This window comes from Dipodomys merriami, unplaced genomic scaffold (assembly GCF_024711535.1).
Source record: "Dipodomys merriami isolate MVZ:Mamm:240054 unplaced genomic scaffold, mDipMer1.0.p SCAF_14, whole genome shotgun sequence".
NCBI classification, from domain to species: domain Eukaryota; kingdom Metazoa; phylum Chordata; class Mammalia; order Rodentia; family Heteromyidae; genus Dipodomys; species Dipodomys merriami.
The window spans coordinates 8,227,079-8,253,816 of NW_027202715.1; the positions used below are offsets into that span (position 1 = coordinate 8,227,079).

At 43.5% G+C, this 26,738-nt stretch overlaps 1 protein-coding gene across 2 annotated transcripts; it reads right to left on the reverse strand.

The window, feature by feature from the left end:
• Positions 1-12,555: 12,555 nt before the first annotated feature.
• Positions 12,556-17,619, reverse strand: LOC138825696 (mannose-binding protein A-like). 2 transcript variants are annotated; one of them, XM_070020372.1, is made up of 5 exons: positions 17,532-17,619; positions 15,563-15,726; positions 15,075-15,173; positions 13,636-13,710; positions 12,556-13,018 (listed from the first exon to the last, which is right to left on the reverse strand). In XM_070020372.1, exons 2-5 carry the CDS (start codon positions 15,714-15,716, stop codon positions 12,642-12,644), a joined length of 705 nt encoding a protein of 234 aa, XP_069876473.1. In that variant the 5' UTR covers positions 15,717-15,726; positions 17,532-17,619; the 3' UTR covers positions 12,556-12,641. The 2 variants fall into 2 exon arrangements, with proteins under 2 accessions (XP_069876473.1, XP_069876474.1); XM_070020373.1 differs by lacking the exon at positions 17,532-17,619 and having other exon boundaries at positions 15,556-15,637.
• Between the last annotated feature and the right edge of the window lie 9,119 nt (positions 17,620-26,738).

The window sequence follows — 26,738 nt, forward strand, 5'->3', positions numbered from 1 at the left end:
GTTCAAGCTCCTCCTCCTCTAGGCTTGGGGACGCCATGATTGCTGGTGTGCTTCTTTTATCTTTCTGAGTGCTCCTTGTTGGATTACTCCTTTGTTCTTCCTGACCATTCAGTATTGGAGTGTCCAGGCCCCAACAATAAATAATTTCTATCCTTACAGAAATAAGGTCAATTTCTTTTTTTTTTGTCCCTAGACACAAGCCACATTTTCAGATTGCACACACTCTAAACTCTCTGCTAAGACAAAGAGGGCTGTGGCTCCACTACTTTCCATCTACAGGTGACAGATCTGATAGGTTTGTTCCTGATCAGGTCTCTTCCTTTAGCTATGGCTGAAGGCTTCTGTCTGCCTCTGGTTTCAAGACCTAAGTCCCAGTAACTGTCCAGCCCAGCAGAGTCATCTGACAGAAAAGGTCGACCTCCTTTGATGCATTTTGCATGTCCTGCACCCAGTTCTCCTGTTTTGTGCAGTGTTCAGCTATCCTCTTCAGCTTTGTTAATGTCATGGTGTCTTAGCTCCTGGGAAGAGGACCAAACTGCCTAATGTGGCATAAAGAGGGGGAGAGGACTTGTATATGGATGCAGTGGGTTGTAAGGTTGCAGCTGGGTAACAAACAAGATCTTTCTGATCCCAAGTAATATATATATATATATATATATATATATATATATATATGTATATATATATATACATATATATATGCATTTACAAGCTAAAATCATATACATATATATATATATGATTTTAGCTTGTAAATGCATAGGTTAAGAACTGTCATATATTTGACTGATTTTATTGATATAATGTTGCAAGAATGATTTAGAAAAGATGGGAAGGGCACCTGGACAGCCATCAAAGGGGCCCATCAACGAGGTACAAAAAGCTCTTGCTAAGACAAGAAACTATACTATTTCCTTCGTATATGGGAACCAAACCTCATACCTCATACCTCTTTCCAGAAGTCCTGACACCATAGTTCAGCCTGTCCCACACCAAACCATACATTCAGATTCATGAATCCTAAGCTCTCTGCTAAGATCTCTCTCCTGCTATTGAGAAAAAAAAGCCTCAGTTCCCAGCACTTTCTGAAAGACAAGTCAGTTACACATTAGTGTACCATCTCATCAGTACTGAGGCCGCAGCTGGCACCCTCATGGAGGGAACTTAGAAAGGTGTTTCTCTGAGTAGATGGTTGTGAATGGGTTGGAAGGAGGGAGGAGCACAGACAAAAGTCAGGCCATCCCTGCCTCAGTTTCTCCTGTGCCTTTTTCCCTCCTTTGCACACTGGCTTCTCTCAGCTTCCTGTCTCTTGACTGCACAAAGATAAGGAAGGAGACGTGTGTCAAAAACTGCCATCTAGGGGTAAACAATTCTCACCAGCTCTCAACTTGAAACTCCTGTGGAAATGAGTATGCTATTCACAGAGGCCCATTCTGGTCCAGTCTACTAACTTTTGGGGCGATCACATTGTACAGTATGGCCACTGAGACCCAGCCAAGGATATGGTGGTCCTCTCAAAAAGATCATCAGCCACCGTAATACTTACGGTAAACTTATTTCTTGACAGGAGGGAAGAAAGAGCTGCAGAACTGAAAAGAGTGAAAATCAATATTCCTTAGGACCAAAGGCTTTCCAATCCGCAGTGCCATGGTATACTCCCAACAGAGAACAATAGGACAGTCAACTGGGCTCTATAGTTAGAGGTTCACTAAAGAAAGGACTGAAACAAATATTTCAGAAGTTCAAGTCCTAAAACATTTTTATTTATTTTCTTTTGTTTTGTTTGGTAACTGGGGTTTGAACTCAGGGCCTGAGCACTGTCCCTGACCTTTTTTGCTCCAGGCTAGCACTCTGTCACCTGAGTTACAGTTCTACTTCCTACTTTTTGGTGTTTAACTGGAGATAAGGAATTGCCCTGCCAGGGCTGGCTTGGAATTGTGATCCTCAGATCTCAGCCTCCTGAATAACTAGGGTTACAGGCATGAGCCATCGGCACACTTGAATTTTTTTGTGGGGGGGGGGACGGCTAGTACTGGGGCTTGAACTCAAACCCAGGGTACTCTTCCTTAGCTTTTTTACTTAAAGAAGGTACTCCACCACCTGAGCCACACCTCTACTTCCAGCTTTTTTTTTGCTAGTTAATTAGAAATAAGAGTCTCAGAGACTTTCCTGACTGGGCTGGCTTTGAACCTCAGTCTTCAGATCTCAGCCTCCTGAGTAGCTAGGATTACAAGCCCAGTGCCTGGGCCTAACACATTTTTTAACATAGACCACTCCCTGCACCAACATGGGTGTTTAACTTGGTTCTTAAACAGTGTCTACTGCTTCAGATATATTAACAGGGTCCCTCTTTTAGTAACCTAGATGTCGAGTGAGGCCACGATGACGGTTCTCAAGCTTGGTCTCCGGAAATATGATGACCCTTACGATGTCAGGAGACATCATGGGAGCCAGAGCAGCTGTGTTGAAAAGATTCTCTTCAGTATGATAGCATAACCTCAAGGATGATAGTATATTCTGTTCTCAACCCTCCCATCACCAAACCAGCCACATCTCAAACTGCTACAGGGGAGCCCTCTGACTTTTTTTGCTTTCCTTCCTTCCTTCCTTCCTTCCTTCCTTCCTTCCTTCCTTCCTTCCTTCCTTCCTTCCTTCCTTCCTTCCTTCCTTCCTTCCTTCCTCTCTCTCTCTCTCTTTCTCTCTCTCTCTTTCTTTCTTTTTTTCATCAGTTGTGGGGCTTGAACTCAGCACCTGGACACTATCCAGCTCAAGACTTGTACTCTACTATTGAGCCACAGTGCCACTTCTGGTTTTTGGTGGTTAAATGGAGATAAGAGTCTCACGGACTTTCCAGCCTGGGTTGGGTTTGAACCACAATCCTCAGATCTCAGCCTCCTGAGTAGCTAGGATTGCAGGCATGGAGCCACTACACTGCTTTTCTACGATCTTGTTTTTGTTCTGGATTTCCTAATCAACAGCATTGATAACCAGATTTGTTAAGGGAATTCTCAACCACTTTTACCTCCTGGAATGTCTGTCATGGTTCAAGCTTAATGGCATGCTTGACCTTCTCAGGTTATCTACATTTTTATGTACTAGGGTAAAGGAACTAGGGGATATTAAGGGAAAATGTAAATTTAGATGTTTAATATTTTATCTAGGCACTGGATCCAAAGATAGAAAATGGCTAACCACACTAGTTCTGTACTGCCCTAACATTAGAGACATAATCTGGCATTGGGTCCCAGCCATAGACACTAGAGGTACTCAACAGGTAGACTTAGAAAGACTGGATGGATTCTAAGAGCGTTGAACTAGCGTCACCTTCTGTGATCTCATCAAGATACTCAGAGATCAGGACACTTTTCTCATCTGTCCATTCTAGTTGCCTGGGGCTAGTAGGTTGCTTCTGTCCATATAATCTCAAGAATCTTATGGTATTTAGTGCTTTTATTCAAGCATGAAGGCAAGCATAAGACTAGCCCATGTCATTTCAAGGTGGTCAGATAAGAACCAGGGGTTGCATTTCTGTCATGCTTTCTCTTTGGGGGCCTTGGGGTTTGCAGAGGGATTAATGAATATGAGGCTGTACAATCAACCATCCTGGAACCCTGAGTGATTGCCTGAAAAAGATCTGCCCTTGAGGACTATCTGGGTCCACCTGGACTTGATGTGAGATTTAGGGGTCCCTGTTGGATACATTTCAAATATGAACATTTGACCTCCATTATTTCAGTCACTAGGCTCCATCAGACTGCCTGGGAGCCAACCTTAGGCCATACGTAGGAACTTGTAAGGGCCTTAGTTGAGTGCAATGACCCCTAGCTATATTTATTCAGTAAGGAAAATGAATGGAGTAAAGGAGAGAGTCAAGTGAATGAGACCATTTCTTCTTCCTTGTGAGTCTTGTTTGTAGGACTGAATGAAGTGTTTTCGGGCTGTCACCAGGCCCTTTGATCTGAGGTAAAGAGCTCAGTGACCTCACTGCCTGTACTTCTGCATATTTGCCTTTCAGTTCCCCTAATACTTCATTTCAGTTTTGAGTGGCTGGAGCCAAGCCAAGGTCAACAGGTCGGATAGCAAGTTCAGGGCAAGAAATACATTCTGTGACCAGAAGCATGGGTCAGAGCAGGAAAGACAGGATTGAAAGTTGGGTTCTAAGCAAGCTTGACATGTCTAGCTCTCAGCTGGGGGTGAGGGAGGGAGAGAGACAAAGAGGGATTGAGAGACAGACTGAGAGAACAAAAGGAAGAGGGAGATGGAGAGAAAAAGAGAGACTGAGACACTAAGAGATGGGGGTGGGGAGAGACAGAGTAGAGAGTAGACAGAGCAGAACAGAGGGGTAGAGATTCTCCAAGGAATCTAGAAAATTCCTACACTCTCTAAAAAATGTTCACAGAGCAAAAGGAATGATTGAGGCTGTGAAGGCTTCTAGAAATGATTCTGAAGTTCTTAGCAAAGAATAAATTCCGGAATAGCAGAGAAGGTGTTGAAAAGAACATGTGATTAGGAAGGACATGACCCATCCTGTGTACATGGGTTTTAGAAAACTAGTATGATTAAAATAGCATTGAGGGGGCTGGGAAGGTGACTCAGTGGTAGAGTGCTTGCCTTGCATGCATGAGGCCCTGCGTTCGATTCCTCAGCACCACATAAGCAGAAAAAGCCAAACATGGACCTATGGTTCAAGTGGTAGGGTGCTAGCCTTGAGCTGAAGAGCTGAAGGACAGTGCCCAGGCCCAGAGTTCAGGCCCCACGACTGACAAAAAAATATATAGCATTGATATAAGAATAGACATAATAATGAAAGACAGAGACTCTAAGAGCAGGCCCAAGGATATGATTTTAAAAATAGACAAACGGGGCAGGGAGGGGGGATGTAGCTGCAGAGGTGGGAGGGAAGGGATGGTAGGGTAAAAACAGAGGAGGAGGCAACAATGCTTGATAAGAAATGTACTCATTATCTTGCTCATGTAACTGTAACCCCTCTGTACAGGATTTTCACAATAAAAATAATTTTTTTAAAAAGGAAAAAATAGAGAAATAGGGCACCAAAATTATAGAGAAACAATGACTTGTCAATTAAGAATGCTAGATTAAAAGCATTTAAGCATTTAGAGGAGAAGTTGTTGTTGCTGATGCTGGTCTTCCTTTTCTTCCCTTTCCCCTTCCCCTTTCCCCTTCACCCTTTCTCCTTCTCTTCCTCCTCCTTTTCTTCCTCTTCCTCCTCCTCCTCTTCCTCTTCTTCCTCCTTTTGCCTCTTCCTCCTTCTTCTTGGAAGTAGAGGAGCAGTATGTGTGTGGGATGTATTCAACAGTCTTGGTTTAAGTGAACATTGGCCTGCAGAACCAGGGGCACCTAACTGGGATGATTCTTCCAGCTTCTAAGTGATCTCAGGGAGTCCTGTGAGAATCCTTCCACTAGCTGGATGTTATAGCCAAGTCATCATGTGAGATCTATAGGAAACACCCACCATCCCTCTGTACACTGACCCTCATCAAGTGGCCTGAGGGGTCCCAAGCAGAGTCTCTAAATTGCTATGAGAGAGAGAGAGAGAGAGAGAGAGAGAGAGAGAGAGAGAGAGAGAGAGAGAGAGAGTGTGTGTGTGTGTGTGTGTGTGTGTGTGCTGGTCCTGGGGTTTGAACTCAGAGCCTGGGCACTGTCCCTGAGCATTTGTACTCAATCCTAGTGCCCTACCAATGGAGCTACAGTTCTACTTCCAGCTTTTTGGTGATTAATTGGAGAGAAGAGTCTCATGGACTTTCCTGCCCTGGCTGGCTTTGAATCACAATTTTAAATCTCAGCCTCCTGAGTTGCTAGGCTTACAGGTATGAGCTACCTGCACCCCACCCCTCTGTACTTTTGGGAGGATATGAGGTCATTGTGTAGCTCTCATTGTTTTCAGAAGGAATCTGATTCCGAGAAACGTCCCACTTCTTTCCCTGGTGATGTTGGGAGGAGAAAAGAGCAAGTGCACTTCAGAGAGATGCCCCGGAAGTCCCCAGAGGGAGCCAGGGGAGAAGCTCACCAGTATGGCCTTTGCGGGCCCTGGCAGGTGCAGCAATGAAGCCCTCTTTTGAGGGAATTTTAAAGTCACTTGGAGCCCAGCGCTGATGGCTCACCCCTGTTATACTAGCTACTCAGGGGGCTGAAGTCTGAAATCTGCCATCCTGGGCAGGATAATTCTGCCAAATCAACCACCACATTAATTAACTCTAATTAACACCCCCCCCCCCACACACACTGTCACCTGGACAGAGAGGTCTGGGGGCTGTAGAGGACAGAGAGGAAGAAAGGTAGAGGAGACAGTGTGGGTCTTGCCCTGAAAAAGTTCACCTTTTAGATTTCAAAATGAGACAGAAACCTAGACAAGGATCAGTGGATTCCAGTAGAACCTTGACCTTGCTGGACAGCGATGGCTGTCAGGATCCAGCAAGCTGGAGACTTGTGCAACTACCCATCTCCTCCTCCTGACGATGCATGCTTTTAGAAACTGGGCCTGCAAGATGGGGGCTCCATCTAAGTGGGTGCAAGGAGCAGAGTTTCAAGTTGCAGACAAGGGGGTTCCTGAGACCCATGTGTGCCTCTCTCTGGGTCTTACTTAGAGACAACCAGAAGAGGGCAGCACGAGGCTGCAGCACCTGCTGCCCAAGTCCACCGCTGACCCCTCCTGGGATTCCCAGTTACCCTGGGAAGGAGGTCATGCCCAGAGTCATCTCGAACAAGCTTTGCTGGACCCAGTGTGGCACTGAGTTCAGCTCTAAGATGGGAGTTGAGGAGGACTCAGATTCATTGATCGATTGATTCATTTATTCTTATCCTCAGCAGCCATGGATTGAGTGTGTCTGGTTCCTGCCCTTTCCTGGGTACTAGGATGCTGGTGAGCATATAGTCTTTTCACAATCACAGCAATAAGGCCACTGCTTGTGTGGCAGGTCAACACGGTCCTGACTGCTCTTCTTGTACTAGCTCATCTGGTAATTCCTCTCAACAACCCTCCTCATTTTACCAAGAAAGGGACAAAAGCACACAGTGTGTGTGTTCTGCCCCAGGGCCACATAGCTGCAAATGGGAGAGCCAGGAGCCAGTTGGACCCAGGCCTTCAATCCCTTAGTCCCTTCTCTTAATGACTTTCCACACTGACACAACTTAAACAAATAAATGGCTAAGAGGAAGGCATTTATCCCAAAGCTTATGAGTCAGGATAAAGCAAAGACACCTACACATTCATGTTTGTTGCTGTACTATCCATGATAACCAAATTATGGAAACAGCCCAGATGCCCTTCAATGGGCAAATACTTTAAGAAAATATTATATATAATGTAATTATTATATAATTATGTTGTAACTATATACATATATATAATGGGAATATATATGTATATATACACATACACATAAAATGGAATTTTGCTCATGCTTTAGGAAGAATAATATTATGTCATTTACAGGGAAATGATGGTCTGGGAAGAATTTATGTTAAATGAAGTAAGGCAGTTAGACCCTAAGAGAGAAAGGAAAGGCTTTGGGTCAAAGTTGGTAGTTGAGATTGTCTAGGATCTGACACTGTAAAGAGAGAAGTAAATAGGAAAGATTTAAATTAAAATTAAAATTTAAATTTAAAGTAAAGATTTAAATTTAAAAGATTTAAAGCAGAATGAGGCCACAGTCCTATGATGGTGTCTGGTTCCAGACAATTCCAATCAAGTCCAGTCGATTCTGCTAATCATGGTTCTGAAGAACCTCACAGTACAACATCACTGCCTACAGGGCCAAGAGAGGCAGCTGCCATCTAGTCTAAAACACTTGCCAGTTAATACATGGCTCTTTGTACCCCGTTTCTCCTAAGTGTGACTCCTGTGTTTGCCTGGACCCAACTGATTGCTGCTGGGAACAACTGTCTCTTTTTCACTTGGTTGCTAGCAGGGTGGAAACGCCCCTTCCCAGGTGGACTTCTGTCCTAAGCAGCCCCAAGGCTTCCCAGAAATTGGTCAGCAACTTAGGGTTATCAGGTAATCGTATGTTTCTCAAAACTTCTTCCTGGCATCTCCAGGCTAGACTGCTTGATTACAACTGATCCTTTCCTAGTAAATAGAGGGGTGGGGGGGAGGAGTGTGTGTGTGCAGAAAAAAGCCCAGTTCCAAAGTACAGGACATTTACATAATAATAAGCAAACAACCATTCCCAGGTCAGAGGCTGTGCTGTGTGACACATGTATTTTTGTGGGGGACACAGCCCAGGGCCTGTCACTTGGAGCCAAGGGACCTCCATAGCTATAGAGACAGGTGGATGTCTGCTCCTAGGTAGGAAGAGGTTTAACAGATGAGAATATCAGGATTTCAGATGGAACAGTATGTCTCTGCCCTGGCTGGAACATGGCTGAAAGCAGCAGAGCTGAAGAACTCTTAAAAACAAAAAGATGTGCCAGTGGCTTACACCTGTATTTCCAGCTATTCAGGAGGTTGAGATCTGAGGATTGAAGTTCAAGCCAGCCTGGGAAGGAAAAATCCATGATATTCTTACCTTTGTTTAACTCCCCAAATGCCAGAAATAGAAAGCCAACTTAAGCAAAAAAGATAAAGGGACAGAATCCAGGCTCTGAGTTCAAGCTCCAGTAACCCCCAAACTCTATCTATCTATCTATCTATCTATCTATCTATCTATCTATCTATCTATCTATCTATCTATCTATCTATCTATCTATCTATCTGTCTGTCTGTCTGTCTGTCTGTCTGTCTGTCTGTCTGTCTGTCTGTCTGTCTTGTCTGTCTGTCTGTCTGTCTTGTCTGTCTGTCTGTCTTGTCTGCCTGTCCATCTTCATATATATCCTGTAGCAGCAAGGTCCTGCAATTTCAGGATCCAGAACTTGGGCCTTGAATGTTAAAAACTTTAGTAGTTGTTTTCATTCTAACATACAAGGCAAATCCTGATCATACTGGCTATTTCCTTATGAGGAAATTTACATACACACATATATGCTATATATATATCATACATATGTGATATATACATATATACACATATGTATATATCAATGTCCCCATCTCAAGGGCATTTGACATTCCAACTCCTCCAGCCTGGCTTGCTATAAAATTCATAAGTAGCTGAATTAGTCTGGACAAAATCAACAGGCAAGAAAATTGAAAACAGTCCTTAGGTTCAGCAGCACCTGCTCCTACAGGAGCCCCCCAGTCTGCACGCCCACGTGATCACTGATTCAGACAGCTCTAGAACAGAGGCCTTTAGGGACTGGTGTTCCAGACACAGAAACTGAGGCCAGGAAGCCAACATGCCCTTCAGTACAGAAACAGGGAGATAATTCCAACCTTGTCTGCTGCTCACAAACTCTGAACTTCCTACCCACTGAGCCATGTCTTCCTCAACCCTAGAAGACACGCAGGGAAACCCAGGCCTTTCTTCCCCTGGGCATGGCTCCAGGGCCAGAACCCTGGAGAGGATTCAGAACCCTGCTTTCCAGGGATGATCGAAAGCATGGGCTACTTGGTGTAAAAGACAGCAAAAGAAGATGGCAGCTCAGAGATGCCTGCCTCTTCCCTAGCCCAAAGTCCACCATGGAGAATGAGTGGCAGGGATCTCCACTCCTAAGGTCTGTCTTCAGAGTGCCTGGCTTCATTGGCTTCTCTGTGCAAGCCATATCAATCAGGAGGGAGGGGTGAGGAGTGGAAAAGAGGGTGAGGAGAAGAGAGGTTGTGTAGAAGGACACTTCAAATGTATCATTTCCTTCTTGTGGGAGGATCTGGGTAGCCTGTAACTTCTGACTTTGGACTCTTAGGAAAATCCTGTATTTTGGGATTAAGTCCCTCACGCTAACTGGCACGGAGTCCCTATTGCTTGCTGATAAGAATTAGGAAATGAGTCTAGTGGGTAGTTCATTTCTAGTCTAGACTGAAGACAGAATGGTGATAGGGAGACACGTAAGAGAAAGGATTGGCAGGTGCTGGTTGAGCTCTACCCATCTCTGGCTTGTAGAAAAGCCATGCACCCTGCAAGGTGAGCTGGGAGAAGAAAGACTCAGAAAGAACTCTCAGAATGAGTGGCAGGAGTGGGCTGTGCTATACGTAGGGAGCAGGACAGGTCCTGGGTGGCTCAGAGAGCTCTCTGGGCAGAAGTGTGAGGCTTAAATGATGGAGTGATGTTGGTGGTGGGCAGGAGGGAGCAAAAAACTGAGAGGAGGACAGAAGGACCTGAGATTGCCCTGCATTTATGTCAGGGTAGACCTGGACAATCCTTTCTATAAAAGAGAAAGACTAGGCTGGGCACCAACGGTTCATGTCTGTAATCCTAGCTACTGAGGAGGTTGAAATCTGAAGATCCTGGTTTGAAGCCAACTTGGGCAGGAAGGCCCATGCGATTCTTATCTCCAGTTAACCACAAAAGGCTCAAATGGTAGAGAATCAGCCTTGAGTGAAAAAAGCTAAGGGAGAGTGCCCAGGCTCTGAGTTCAAGCCCCAGGACTGGCTCACACTTGCTCTCCCATGCGTTTGTCTTCGATGTGAGAACTCCTGTGTTTCTTTCATTCATCCTCTTGTCCTAAGTTGTCTTTGGTGTATACTGTCCTCATTTCTACAAACTTTCTACCTTTCCTTTTTCTATTTATCTAAATCCCTAATTCCATGCTGCTGGTAAGTTTTAAGCAGTTTCCGATGTCTTTGATAAGCAATTTGGATTTAAATTGAATATGCTGGAATGTTTGGTTTTACGTGACAAAATATTCCTCTCATGTCCCCAAAGTGTGAAGTACCTGAAGGGAATTCAGTAGCATGACAGTCTAAGTATGCTAGAGACCACAAGTCCTGCTGCCTCCACCTGGTGGCCCCAGTGTCTTTGGCCCAGCCCAAAGACTGTCATACATGTCTGGCTCAGCCTACAAAAGTTGCCCTCTTGAGCAGAAATTCACCACCAGACTTCCATTTCAACCTGTCCATCCAGTTGTAATTTTTGGAAGCATCCATTCAACAAGTATTCACCAAAGCACATATTACCTACAGAGTGCTTTTCCTGCTAGTTCAGATCCAAAGAGAAGTACAACAGAAAATGCAGGTTAATGAAAGCTTCTTACTTGTGAGAGTGGCCCTTAGCCATTCATGAAATGTTTCCTGACATCCTATTGTGAATGGGGCCAGAATTCATCCTGCATGACTCTGTGGACTCCTAGCAACTCACTCTGAGATGATTGAAACCCTGAGCAGGGCCATAATGAAGACAGCACAGAACCCTGCCCAGGAGGAGGCTCTCCATGGCTGACTGTTGGTGCCAAATAATTGAGAATGTAAAGCTCACTTTTTTTTTATTTTTATTTTTATTTTTTTTGGGTCCGGTCATGGGGCCTGAACTCTGGGCCTGGGCACTGTCCCTCAGCTCTTCAGCTCAAGGCTAGTGCTCTACCACTTGAGCCACAGCGCCACTTCCGGCTTTTTTCTTTTTGCTTATGTGGTGCTGAGGAATCGAACCCAGGGCCTTGAGCATGCAAGGCAAGCACTCTACCACTGAGCCACCTTCCCAGCCCCGTAAAGCTCACTTTTGAGGAGAAGGTTGGCCTCCTGTGAGTGCTGGACCCCCTGACCCATGTGGGAGGAGGAGGTGACAGAGCTGGGAAGGGAGGGCAGCCTGGATCACGGAGACATGGGGAGAAGGGCACCCCCCACCTGTTCACTGCTTTCTCCTCTGCTATGTACTTACACCCTGATCTCAAATCAGTTTCCTAAAATTAGCAGGAAGAAAAAGCTCCCCATTGCCCTCAAGATCACCAAATGACGAAACACAGTCCACAGCTGCTTTGGCAGGGGAAGGGGATCCTTTAGCACTTAACATTGTGGTGTAGGACACTGCCAGGTAGAGAGGAGCTCTGGGGAGGTACACACACACACACACACACACACACACACACACACACACACACACACACACACACACACACACACACACACACACACACACACACACACACACACCCCAGAAACTATAGGCATGGCAGCCGTGGCAGGAAGCCTGGGCCCAGGAGAGTTTGTCATCTGCTAACGGGAATTCTTAGAGAAAAGGTACACACACACACACACACACACACACACACACACACACACACACACACACACACACACACACACACACACACACACACACACACACACACACACACACACACACACACACACACACACACACACACCCCAGAAACTATAGGCATGGCAGCCGTGGCAGGAAGCCTGGGCCCAGGAGAGTTTGTCATCTGCTAACGGGAATTCTTAGAGAAAAGGACCGGATGCCTTTGTGGCTGAGCTGGACTGCCCACTCTGACACCGACGTGGTCCATCTTTGTTCTCCCCTGGTGAGCCACAGCATCCTCGAGGTCAAAGGAGAGGGTTTATCGTGGCCCTCCCTCGGTTGACTCTGGCTCAGTACTGTGTTTCTAGATCTGGCCCCTGCTGGGCCAGATCCTTGTGTACCTTCAGCTTCTCCTGATTTCTTCAGCCCACAATCTGATGTATCTCCCTCCACCTCCTCACCTAGCAATGACTGAACACTCACACACACAGGAAAACCAACAGTGGATTCTCTTTACAAGTGGCAGCAGATGGCTTAGTATAGACTCAAGGAGAGGAGCAGCAATAAGCTGTCTCCTCAGGCTGGGAATTCACAGACAAAGTTCAAGGAGGTTGTGCAGGAGATGTCATTCCAGAGCCCGTCCACTCTCATGCACACACAGTCTTCCCCTGAGCCGTAGTCATTTGGCTCGTTCTCTTTCCAGTTGCTGTAGACAAGCCTCCCACCACCTGTCACATAGGTGAACTTGCCTTCCACCTCCTCATCTGTGATGCCCAGGAACGCAGTGTCTTTGGCCACACTTTGAATGGCCCTGTTCTCCTCAGCATTCTTGGGGACAGCCACACTGGCCCCCAGCTCTGTGCACAGAAACTTGGCTTTGGCGAAAGGCACTTTCTTACCATTGGTCACGTAGAATTTCTTCTCAGGCATTTTGCCCAGAGAGAAGGCTTGCACTGAAAATCACAAAGACAAGATAGAACTGATGGGTCTGAAGGCCAGGTGAGGACAGTAATGAGAATCTCCCCATCAGGGTACACAGCCTAGGAAGAAGGTAGCCCTTGGCTGCAGACCCAAGGAGGGCATCGCCAGCCCTAGCAGACAGCCTGACTCTCCTGGGATATCCCACCCTCCAGATCCACCTCCGCTAAAACCTGCCAGAACACACGAAGACATTCCGAGGCCTCACTACTGCTGCTTGGGTAGCAGGAGAAGAAGAAGCACCAACAGCTACTTGAGAACTGTGGCTGGAGAAGGAGAGACAACAGACCTCCATTTGACTTTCTTTCTGCTCCTTGTTAGCTGAATGGTGCCGAAGGTGTTACCTACATCCCCTGAGCTTCTTTTCTTACCTGTAAATAACGTAAGTGTAAGCACCACAGATAGAGTTGGTGAGAAGATGGATGGTATCATATAGTAAGATGATGCCATCCCTGCTGAGGTCCTGTATATAGTGTGTGCAGTACCTGTATTCATAAGGTTAGCTCTCTTCTTCTCATTCCCCTACCCCTAGATCATGGAACAACACCACGAGAGTCAGGAAAACCATTACAGGGGCAGAAGAAACACTTACGTTTTTTAACACGGTCCAGTTCTGACTTTAGCTTGTGTATTTCCTTCTCTAAGGCATCCAGCTTAGTTTGGGCAACTGTCAAGTGGCGGGGGGCAAGGGTGGAGGGAAGGTATTTTAGTGAAGAGCAGACATTAAAGAGAAGAGCATTTTGTACAAAGTAATTAATAATAATAGTAATTTTTTTTGCCAGTCCCTAGGCTTGAACTCTGGGCCTACGCCTTGTCCCTGAGCAACTTTTGCTCAAGGCCAGCAATCTACCACTTGAGCCACAGTGCCTCTTCTGGCTTTTTCTGTTTGCTAATGGGAGATAAGAATCTCACAGACTTTACTGCCCAGGCTGATGATCCTCAGATCTCAGCTTCCTGAGTAGCGAGGATTACAGGATTGAGCTACTAGAGCCCAGTGTGATTACAGTTCTTTTTGTAGTGGTTAACTAATTTTTAAAATGATAAACTGTATTTTAAATGTGTTACTATAAAGGTGATGTACAGAGGGGTTACCATTTCATAAGTCAGGTAATGAAAACATTTTTTGGAAAATGTTACCCATTCCCACAGTGGTTAAATATTGTGATCTCATAGTGATTTATACAAAAACGCCCATTAATGCCTTTTTTTGGAAAATATTTCTTTGTGACTTTTTTGCATCCCAGGAAAATTCTTTCATTTAAAAAATTATTTTGATGGATTGGGAGATAAATGTTAGTAATTTTTTTTGTGTACCAGTACTGGGGCTTGAACTCAGGGCCTTGAACTCTTGGCTGGCTTTTTCACTTAAGACTGGATCTCTACCATTTGAGCCATACGTCTACTTCCAGATCTTTGCTGGCTCATTGGAAATAAGAGTTTCATGGACTTTTCTGCACAAGCTGACTTTGAACTAGGATGCTCAGATCTCAGACTCCTGAGTAGCTAGGCTGAATTTGTTTTATTATTTTATTTTTTCAGTTCAACATGTCAATTTATGAGTACAATGCATCTTGGGCGATGCCAACTCTTCTATCATTCTTCTCCCCCACCCCTGCCTACATATATCTAAACCCCACCCATCCCTCAAGTTTAATAACATCTTTTACTTTACTGAATTTGCCTATTTTATTCTGAACAAAGTTACCCAGAAGTTGTATGAGGCTGATTATATTCATGCCACTCTGGTAACAAACTGATAAAGAGCATCTCCTGAAAGGGCCCATTTCTTCCCCAGCCTAGAGCTGCAAAGCAGACTCTTCAGCGGAAGAAAAACCAGGGTCCATCTCCTTCTAGGCCTGATGAGGGAGTGGCCCTTCTGTGTCTGAAAGTCTGCTCTTTGCATCCATGGGAACCCTTCCAGGTCCCACGTGACACTGGGTCAGGAAGCTCCAGTGAAGCTGCAGGACCTAGGGTACCTGCTACCTGCCCTCCAGTCCCCACACACCAAACGCACTGAGGTGACCTTCTTACCAAAGCTGTCTCCAGGGTCTCCTTTTGGGCCTCTTGCTCCTGAAGGTCCAGGAGGCCCTAATTTTCCTGGAGGGCCCTGTAAGCCCCGGAGCCCCTCACCTGTTGGAAGACAAAGGAAACATTGTCTTCCACTGGCTATTGCTCCTTCTTTTTCTCTAGAATCTCAACACTTGATTCCCACAGTCTCCAACAATCAGCCAAGGAGTTAGTGGAGACTTGGAGAGGAAAAGTTCTTCTTCTCCCTTCCCTACCTGGAAGATTCAGCCAGAGGAACAATTGATTACACATCACTGAATCCTAGGTGGAAATATGGGACAGGAGATCTAGAGGTTGATTTATTCTGAGTGGGCTTGCACTCAAAACAATGACAGCTGACCATTCCCCCACCCCCACCCCCACTTCCCATCCACCAGGCTTCTAAGCTCCATTCCACACAAAACAACTCCTTCTTGATAAAGGTTAGGAATCCAGAGCCACCTACTCTGTACCTGGATCTCCTTTGTCTCCCTTAGCTCCATCTCGACCATCTCGGCCTGGGCTGCCACAGGTGAGCACAGAGACTTTCTGGGCATCCTCACAGGTAGTCAGCTCTAAGGAAGATACCTTCAGTGCACACAGGAGAAGTGAAATCAGGAGGAACATGGTCCTTGACCTTGAGTGGGGAATGTGGAAGAAAGCAATTCCATCTGATTTTGCCCAGGTAACACTTGATACCATCTGTGGTGCTCTATACCTTGTGCTCAGAATGTTACACTGAGAGTATCACATGGCTCTGAATGGCTCCCAGGCCACCACAGAGACCAACCACTGCGAAGACAGGAGTTAGTTTAGGAAATCAAGGAAGATGTGAGAGGAATAGTTCCTGTTACTCCCTGGGATCATGAGCCCCTGTGCACACAAGGCTTAGTGGTTCAATATTCTATTTCCTGTGGTCCCATAGACTAAAAGTTAAAAACTAAGTCCTGTTCCAGGTGGCCTGGCACAGAAACTGCACTGCTTGTGTGAGCTGTCTGTCGCTGCTCTGGGTCTTAGCTCTCTTTCATGGCCACAAGACCCCAATCCTCAACTTCTTTTTCCTATGGACCCTGGAGCTAGGCCCAAACTATAAACAGAGGACCCAAGATCAATCTGTTGGCAAGACTTGATTTACAATACTCATTCTTCCATTGTAAATAAAACTCCTTGCTTTAAAAAAACTTTTTATTGTTATTATAAAGGCAGTTTACAGAAGGGTTATAGTTATGTAAGTCAAGGTAATGAGTACATTTATTTTGGGATGATGTTACTCCTTTCCTTGATCTCTCCTAGATTTTCCCTCCCCAATTCCCACCTACAAGTTGTGTAGTTTATTTTTTAACATAGTGTCTACTGAGTATCACTGCTGCATATGTTCACCCTTTGTCTCTTTTTTTCTGTGACCTCCCCCTTATCCTCCCAAAGACACATAAACTTACAAACAAGACAAAAAGAAAAGAAATCAGCAACAAAGGACAAAAAAAACTTTCCGATATCTGGAGTTCATTTTGATAAACATTATTTAATATGATCAGATGCACCTGGTCATTGCCCTTTTGTGTTCTTCTCCTTTAAAAACAACCCTGTTTTATGTGCTGGAATACACAATCTATCCACAGAGCTCTTTCCCCAGCAGTGCACCTGCCATCTTGCCTAATGTCTTTGTGTTGTGACAGGAACTTCCTGGAGGCTCCAGATATTTCCTGAGGCAGGATTCTTGGAACTTTGGTCACTGGTACTATCCAGAGATATCTCTTGGTTTGAAATTTCCCACTCAGAAGCCACTTCTTCCAGGCAAAACTACCCAGCATCCTGGAGTTTCCTCACCCAGGCCTGGCAGGCACCATGCAAGAACCCTCTCTGTGTGATACCTATATCCTGATTCTCCAGGCAGCCCTCAGGTTGCTGGTCACCCTGTCTGGAGGTGGGCCTTTCTGTAGGATGTCTTGGCAGGCCAGACCTCCCTGACCTCAGATCTCTCTCTCTCTGCTCTGCTCCAGCCTTGGATCTCCACATCCCTGGCCCTTGATTCACACTACTGTGCCTGCAGTAGTCTAACTTGCCTGTTGGCTCCTCTTTACCGCCCCCCCCCCCACCCCAATCCTGGACTCAGTGAGTAATGACCATCTATGAGGATCTCCTGGGAACATAACCTTCTCCATTTCCCTCTTTGTCTCTTAAATAAAACCCTCTTGTGATGGTACTAAAGGCCACATATCTATCATTTCTAGTCTAATCTTTTGGAAAGATCCTCCCTTTGGAAAGACTACTTCATTGTCAAGTGGACCATGAAGGATACAGGTGCTTTGGATCAGAGAGAAACAGAAACCCAGCTGACACCACCCCCTAATGCTACTGCCTGGGACTTATCAAGTTCAAGCCAAGAGGTCAAACTCACAGCCCAGGCACCACCCCCACCCCGATTCCTCCAAAATGACTTACCGAAGGTGTCTGTGTAGCACAAAGGTAGTGATGGAGAAGCTGGTTCTTCAGCCTAGGTGTCTGGAAGATGTCTCCAACATCAAGTCCAATTAGCCTGGTGACAAGGGACCACACTGGAATGGACTTCAACCCCAGATTAATCAACAACCATCCTTAGAATGGCCATAACTAGGCAGCTCTCCAAGGCTGATGGTGGGGTTGCAACACAGCAATAGCTCTCCACTTATGCTAAATCCCTCCTTGGACTGCCCCCTCTCATACAGCCAAATTGACAGCCTAGTCACTCTGGTCCTATACAATGTCAGGTTCTCAGCACTTATTCCAAAAGAAATATATGTGTAAGTTGTATCAGACAAATATGCTTACTGGTACACACACACATGAACTCATGCACAGAATGTGCATGGCTCTGTGTCAGTTGTCAAGAGTACCCAACCTCTCCATTTATGTTTCATTTCCTAGAAGGCTAGGGTGAAGAGATTAAGGCTCACAACCTTGGGTCATCTCATTCTTCCTTCCCATTCAAAATATTTGTCAAATGTCTTCCTTGGATGTGGCACAGTGCTAGACACAGAAGAAGAACTCATCGTTGGTTCGGAGGAAGATGGCAGAGGAGAAGCTGGAGGCTAAACAAACTCTCGCATAGAAAGCAGTTTTAGTGTTCCAGTGAACAGTCCTAGGCTAGAGAATCACACCAAGTGTGCCATCACAGTACAGAGAGTTTGGCCAGAAGGGGAAAATCCAGGCAAAGAGACAGATCTGAGCACTTGCCTGTAGCTGTGGTTGTGGCAGCTGCGGCAGCAGTGGCGGTGGCTATAGTCACCCTACCTACAACAGAGAGAGTCTGGGACAAAGGCGCCAGACACAGCGGGCAAACAGATTCTACTCAACACTAGCAAGAACTGACAAGGAGCAGATATCTTCATCCTGAAGATCACAGACCAGAGACGGCCCAGGAACCAAGACTCTGGCATGAGTAGAACCCTGACATCCTCACTCCTTCTCAGGGAGCAGAGGTGGGAAGGCCACCCTTCCCCTATCACCAGAGATCTCCATGTTTGATACTGATAAAGGCACAGCTGAGCAGCTAGCTCCACCTCAGGCCTTGGAAGATAACAAAAAAGTCATTTAGCAGGTCACAGGAGCCTGACCTGACCTGCCAGGCTCAGCTCCACCCACGGGAAAGTCACCCCGCCCAGTCAGAGAAAGCTCTGCCCCCAGAGGAGTGACTTTCTTCAGTGGGTAAACAGAGCCAGAGGCTGCCCCTCCCTACAGCAGCCTAGACAATCAATTGAAATTCAGTAAACAGAAAGAAACCCTGAGAATGGCTCTAGGCTGGGCTCTTGTGAGTGTCTCAGGAGCTAGCATCTCAGGGAAAAGCTACTGTTTGCTGAAAGGGCTCAACCCTACTCAGAACCTAGCCTCATCACAGCATCTCCAAACTAGAGGAAACAGCCATCTCCCTCTTTTGTGATACTCAAAGCAGATCTCCCTCCCACTGAAAGGAGGATCACAAAATCCTGGGTAACCCAAAGCATTTTTCTGCCTGCTCAAACAAACTGACTTAAGAAATGAATCAAGCCTCAGGAAAACCAAAAACCACAAGAAGACCAGAGATTCCACCAAGAGATTGGTTATGGACACAGGGGAGATACAGGATCTTCCCATTCCCCCCCCCCCAAAAAAAAAATCAAAGAACTCTTTTTGTACCTTTTAAAAATTTTTTTAAATTGTTTTCTATTCATCTTTTTTTTTTCCTCTCATAATTTTTATTTTAGGTGTATGTGTGTGTGTGTGTGTGTGTGTGTGTGTGTGTGTGTGTGTGTGTGTGTGTTTAAAAATCTCTTCTGACCTTTTGGTCTTTTTTTTTATTCTTTTCATTTTTTCTCTTTCTTTTTTTGTGACTTAATTGTTGTTCTGCTCATCCCCAGATATATACCCATCATTGATTATTAGACCTTATCCCCCATTGTGTACATACTTAATCCAGAAATTTATTACTCAATTCACAACTTCTTAGGCTTAACTTCTTTAATAGCAGTATTATCTCTTTATGCCTACATAAAAGTAATAACTTTTTTTTTTTTTTTTGGTCAGTCGTGGGGCTTGAACTCTGGGCCTGGGTGCTGTCCCTCAGCTCTTCAGCTCAAGGTGAGCGCTCTACCACTTGAGCTACAGCGCCACTTCCGGTTTTCTGGTGGTTTATTGGAGATAGGAGTCTCACAGTCTCTCCTGCCCGGGGTGGCTTTGAACCGCGATCCTCAGATCTCAGCCTCCTGAGTAGCTAGGATTACAGGCGTGAGCCACCAGCGCCCGGCCTAAAAGTAATAACTTTAAGGATTTTTATTTTTTAGTTTTTCATGTCTCCTTTCTGTCCCTCCCCTCCTCTCATCCTATCCCTTTCTTCTCTCAATATCATTTCTTTATACTTACATAATTTTAAGAGTTTCACTTTTAAATTTAAATTTTTGTTTTTCCATTTTTAAAAAATCTCTCTCCTATCATTCTGTCCAATCCATTTCCCTCTCTGAGATTAGGACTCAGTTAAATTCACTCTCCTTTTATTTCTCCACATCCCTCTAATCCAATTTTCCCCATATTTCTCCCTAAACCTAATAATTTCTGATTTGCCAAATTCCTCTTTTCTATTCTTAGCCCATTAATCCATAGTTGTTTGATGTTGAATAGATTGTATCTGTTGAACTAGATTGTGTCTGCAGCCATTTTGACTGTGCAACTACAGGACTCTGGTTGATGCTTGCCTTAAAATAGTGTTCTAGCACAAAATTGGTGTTACTTTCATACCAAATGGGCAGAATAAGCAGGAAAAACACAAGAAAAATGGCAAGTCCGGGTATCTCAACTCCCACTAATGATAATCAGGTGACAGAACAGTTAATGAATAATCGAGAGGAGAGTTCCCCAAAAGCTCTACAAACAGTACTGGTAAACATGGTGAATGAAAAGATTGAAAACTTGCAAAGGACTCAGTGTGAGTGTGATAGGGAGAGAGAGGAGGCAAACCAAAGATTGATGCAGGAATCTCATGAGCATGAGGAAGCTACTCAAAGATTAATACAGGAATTGCGTGAGCAGGTTGAGAACAGTCAAAGAGAAATAAAGGAATTGCGTCAGCAGGGTGAGAACAGTCAAAGAGAAAGACAGGAATTGCATGAGCAGGCTGACAACAGACACAGAGAAACACAGGAATTGCATGAGCAGGCTGAGAACAGTCAAAGAGAACTGCAGGAATTGTGTGAATGTGAGGAAGCTAATCAAAGAGTAAGACAAGAATTGCAAGAGCGGGATGGTAATAGACAAAGATCAATAGAAGCATTTATGAAATCCATAAACAGACAGCTGAAAGAATTCAGATGGAAAGGGAGACCACAAAGGGAATGCTGAATGGAGCCAGACAGAAGGAATGGGAGTCCAAAGAAACCATAACCAATCAGCTAAGTGATTTGAGAGTAAACATGGAACACCAAATTAAGGAAGTAAAGAAGTTCATACAAGATCTAAAAAATGCTCCAACAAAGAATTTGAAGCCATCAAAGCTGACCAATTAGAAGGAAAAGAAATAAAAAACAAAGTAGAAAGCCTTGAAAGTAGGTTAGAACATGTAGAAGATCGAATCTCGGGGATTGAAGACAGCCTAGATATTGTAGAGAAAGAACATACAACTATCCAAGACAAATCCAAGAAATATGATAGATCTATTCAACATTTGTAGGACACCATCAGAAGGCCTAATCTGAAGATAATGGGTGTGGAGGAGCACCTAGAAACAGAAGTTAATGGTCTAGGAAATTTGTTTAACAGTATGCTAGTAGAACTTCCCAAACATGCAAAAAGATAGGCCTATTCAGAAAACAAGAAGCTTTTAGAACTCCAAATAGACCAGACCAGAACAGGACATCCCACCGTCACATTATAATCCGCACAGGATCAATTCAGGCCAAGGAAAAAATCCTTAAAGCTGTCAAGGAGAAAAGATCAATCACCTATAAAGGGAAACCAATTAGAATCACCTCGGATTTCTCAGCAGAGACAATTAAAGCAAGAAGAGCCCGGAATGATGTATGCCATGCCCTAAAGACAAAAAACTATCATCCAAGAATACTGTACCCAGCTAAACTCTCCTTCATAACCAAAGGTCAAATAAAAACCTATAGCAAAGAGAAACTGAAACAATATATCTCCACCAAACCAGCCCTCCAAAAGATGCTTAAATATGTCCTAAACATAGAAAACCAACAAGACCACAATAAAGGCCAAGAAACTGCATCCAAACTGAGAATCCAAGAACCATAGGAAGAACCCAGTTGTCGCAGCCCCCAAGAAGGTGGATAACATGGTGGGAACTTCCAAATACCTCTCAGTCCTAACTTTCAACATTAACAGATTTAACTCTCCAATTAAGCGACATAGACTGTCTAGTTGGATTAAAAAGCAAGATCCTTCTATCTGCTGCCTTCAGGAATCACACCTTGCCCATAAAAACAAACATAGTTTGAAAGTGAAAGGCTGGAACAAAATCTACCAAGCAAACGGCCCCCATAAACAGGTGGGAGTTGCAATCCTAATATCAGATAAAATAGACTTCAAATTAAAATTAGTGAGAAGAGATAAAGAAGGTTGCTACATACTAATTAAGGGATCTATCCTTCAGGAGGATATTACCATTCTAAATATCTATTCGCCAAACAATGGAGCACCCAAATTTATCCAAGAAACACTACTTTCCCTCAAATCTCACTTAGATCCAAAGACATTAATTGTTGGAAACTTTAACATACCACTATCCCCACTAGATAGATCAACTCGGCAAAAACTCAACAGAGAAACCACAGATCTAAACAACTGCATAGATCAACTAGATTTAACAGACATCTATCGAATATTTCACCCAGCAGCATCAGAATACACATTTTTCTCAGCAGCACATGGAACATTTTCCAAAAAAGACCACATTTTAGGTCACAAAGCAAACTTGTCCAAATTCAGAAACAGTGAAGTTATACTTTGCATTCTCTCAGACCACAAGGGAATAAAATTAGAACTCAACACCAAAAGCCACCAAAGAAAGTCCTGTAACACATGGAGGCTGAACAACACACTGTTGAATCACCAGTGGGTCATGGAAGAGATTAGAAACAAAATTCAAATGTTCATGATATTCAACAAAAATGAGCACACAAATTACCAGCTCCTCTGGGACACAGGAAAGGCAGTACTCAGAGGCAAGTTTATAGGTCTGAGTTCCTACATCAACAAATTGGAGAGATCTGAAACCAACAATTTAATGAGACATCTGAATCTCCTCGAAAAAGAGCAGCAAGATAAACCCCAGCCAGTAGATGGAAAGAAATCATTAAAATAAAATCAGAATTAAATGAATTATAGGGATACAGGTGGACCCATTGCAACAATGAGATGTACAAGATGTTAGGTTGAAAAATGAACTTTACAACTTTGGCCAGGGGAGGGGGTTAGGGGAGAGGGAGGGAGATGGGAAGAGATGGGAAGGGGAAACAAAAGAGGAGGCAAAAATGCTTGACAAGAAATGTACTCATTATCTTGCCCATGTAATTGTAATCCCTCTGTATGGCATTTTCACAATTAAAAAAAAAAAAGAATTAAACGAATTAGATTCCAAAAAACCCATAGAAAGAATCAACAAAACAAAGAGTTGGTTCTTTGAAAAAATTAACAAGATTGACAGGCCCTTAGCAAATCTTATCAGAAAAAAGCAATAGACCCAAATAAATAAAGTCAGAGATGAGAATGGAAACATCACCACAGAAACAACCAAGACTCAGAACATTATAAGGGAATACTTCTCAAACCTTTATGCTAATAAGTTTGAGAACTTGGCAGAAATGGACCTTTTCCTAGAAAATATCATCATGCCAAAACTAAACCAAGATGAGTTAAACTGTCTTATGAGGCCCTTATCAAGCATTGAAATAAAAACAGCAATAAGAGACCTCCCATTTAAGAAAAGCCCAGGACCAGATGGATTTACAGTGGAATTCTACAAGGCCTTCAAAGCAGAGCTCACACCAATACTCTTGTTAACTCTTCAATGAAATTGAAAAAGAAACTTCACTACTAAACTCTTTCCATGAAGCCATCATAACCCTCATCCAAAACCAGGAAGGGACTCATCAAACAAAGAGAACTATAGACCCATTTCTTTGATCAACATTGATGCAAAACTTCTCAACAAAATTTTGGCCAATCGACTTCAACAATTCATCCAAAAAAATCATACACCATGATCAAACAGGATTCATTTCAGGGATGCAAAGCTAGTTCAATATACACAAATCAATCAATATAATTCATTACATCAACAAGAGCAAGGATAAGAACCACATGGTTATCTCAATAGATGCAGAAAAAGCATTTGGCAAGATCCAACACCCCTTTATTATGAAGGTTCTGGAAAAATTAGGAATCCATGGAACATTCCTCAATACAATAAGGGCTGTATATGACAAACCTAAACCCAGCATTACACTTAATGGTGAAAAACTAAAGCCATTTCCTTTTAACTCAGGAAGGAGACAAGGATGTCCACTCTCTCCACTTCTCTTAAATTTAGTGTTAGAATGCCTAGCTACAGCAATAAGACAAGATGCAAACATAAAACGGATCCAAATAAGGAAAGATGAATTCAAACTCTTCCTCTTAGCAGATGACATGATTTTGTATTTAAAGAATCCCACGGACACCACTCCCAAATTACTCAAGCTGATTCAAAACTTTGGCAAAATAGGGTATAAAATTAACCCTCAAAAATCAATGGCTTTCCTGTATGTCAAAAATGAGAAAAGTGTGGCTGAAATCAGGAAATCAACTCCATTTGTAATAGCCCCACAAAAAATGAAATATTTAGGAATTAACTTAACCAAAGAAGTGAAGGACCTCTATGATGAAAACTTTAAAAACCTGAAAAAGGAAATCAAAACAGAACTTAGAAAGTGGCAAAACCTCCCATGCTCCTGGATTGGAAGGATCAACATAGTGAAAATGGCAACACTTCCCAAGGCTATCTACAAATTCAATGTGATACCTATCAATATTCTAACCTCATTCTTCAAGGAAATAGAAGAAGTAATCCAAAAATTCATATGGAACAATAAAAGACCCCAAATAGCAAAAATTATCCTTAACAGAAAGAACAGTGCTGGAGGAATATCAATACCAAATTTCAAAGTCTACTACAAAGCCATAGCAAAACAGCTTGGTACTGGAACAAGAACAGATCTCAGGACCAATGGAATAGAATTGAACACCCAGAAATGAACCCACAGACCTATAGCCATCTAATCTTTGATAAGGGAGCTAAAAAAATAGAATGGAAGAAAGACAGCCTCTTCAGTAAATGGTACTAGCAAAACTGGTTAATCACTTGTAGAAAACTAAAGCTAGATCCTTATATATACAAATGAATGAAAGACCTCAGAGTCAAAGCAGACACTCTTATAATATTACAGGATGGAATAGGAGAAACTCTAGGTCTCCTTGGTACAGGCCGAGATTTTCTTAATAGAAGCCCAGAAACACAACAAATCAAAGAAAGGTTGGACAAATGGGATTGCATGAGATTGCAGAGCTTCTGCATGGCAAAGGACATACCTAGCAGGATCAATAGAAAGCCCACTGATTGGGAGAAGATCTTCACTAGCCATACAACTAACTAGGGTCTCATATCTAAAATATATCTGGAACTCAAAAAATTAAATCCCCCAACAACAAATCTTCGAAGAAACAACTGCCCAATAAATATGTGGGCTAAAGACTTAAAGAGAAACTTCTCTGAAGAGGAAAGAATGGCCAATAGACACATGAAGAAATGCTCAAACTCCCTAGCCATAAAAGAAATGCAAATCAAAACAACATTGAGATATCACCTCACCCCAGTTAGAATGGCTATAATCAAGAACTCTAATAACAACAGATGCTGGAGGGGATGTGGACAGAAGGGAACCTTACTGCATTGTTGGTGGGAGTGTAAACTTGTTCAACCACTTTGGAAAGTAGTATGGAGGTTCCTCAAAAGACTTCACATAGAGCTCCCCTATGATGCAGCAATCCCACTTTTGGGCATTTACCCAAATAATCACAAACAAGACCATACTAAAGCTACCAGCACAATTATGTTTATCACAACATTATTTACCATAGCTAAGATATGGAACCAACCCAGATGCCCCTCAGTAGATGAATGGATCAAGAAAATGTGGTATATATACACAATGGAATTCTATGCCTCCATCAGAAAGAATGACATTGCCCCATTTGTTAGAATATGGAAAGACTTGGAAAAAATTATATTAAGTGAAGTAAGCCAGGCCCAAAGTAAGCCAGGCCCAAAGAAACATAGGTCCCATGGTTGCCCTTATTTGAAATAACTAGTATATGTCAGAGACAAGCAGAAATAGGTAAGTTAATGTTAGACAAAATGAATCCCAAGATAAGGACTCAAATGTTTTTCTTTCTTACTATTGTTTCTAACATATTTATAAGATGATTTCTTTGTTGCTTTGTATGTCCCTCCCCCATGGTATAACCCCTGCTTTCACTGTATTTGATTTTGGCATAATTTGTGGAGGGGAAGGGAAAAACCAAATTGTTTAAATAGGGATACAGGTGGACCCATTGTAACAATGAGATGTACAAGACGTTATTTCAAAAAACAAACTTTACAACTTTGGAGGGGAGGGAGGGAGGGAGATGGGAATGAATGGTATGGGGAAACAAAGTTGGAGGCAACAATGCTTGATAAGAAATGTACTCATTACCTTGCCCATATAATTGTAACCCTTCTGTACTCTATTTTCACAGTAAAAAAAAAAAAGAACTCATTGTTAATAATTTAAGTCAGAGCTAAATGTAGATTTTGCAGTGTTGATCTCTCTGCCCAGTACTGTCCCCCTATCCTTGTACTGCTGGTTGTTGTCATTAAGTTTCAGCTTAAATAGTATAAGAGACAGGGAAGCCAAACACCCGTGGCTCGTGCTTCTAATCTTAGTTACTCAGGAGGCTGAGATCTGAGGAATGCTGGCAGAAAAGTTTGTGAGACGCCTAAGCTCCAATTAACCACCAAAAAGTCAGAAGTGGAACTGTGGTTAAGTGGCAGACCATTAGCCTTGAAGAAAAATACTTAGTGTCATTGCCCAGGCCCTGAGTTCATGC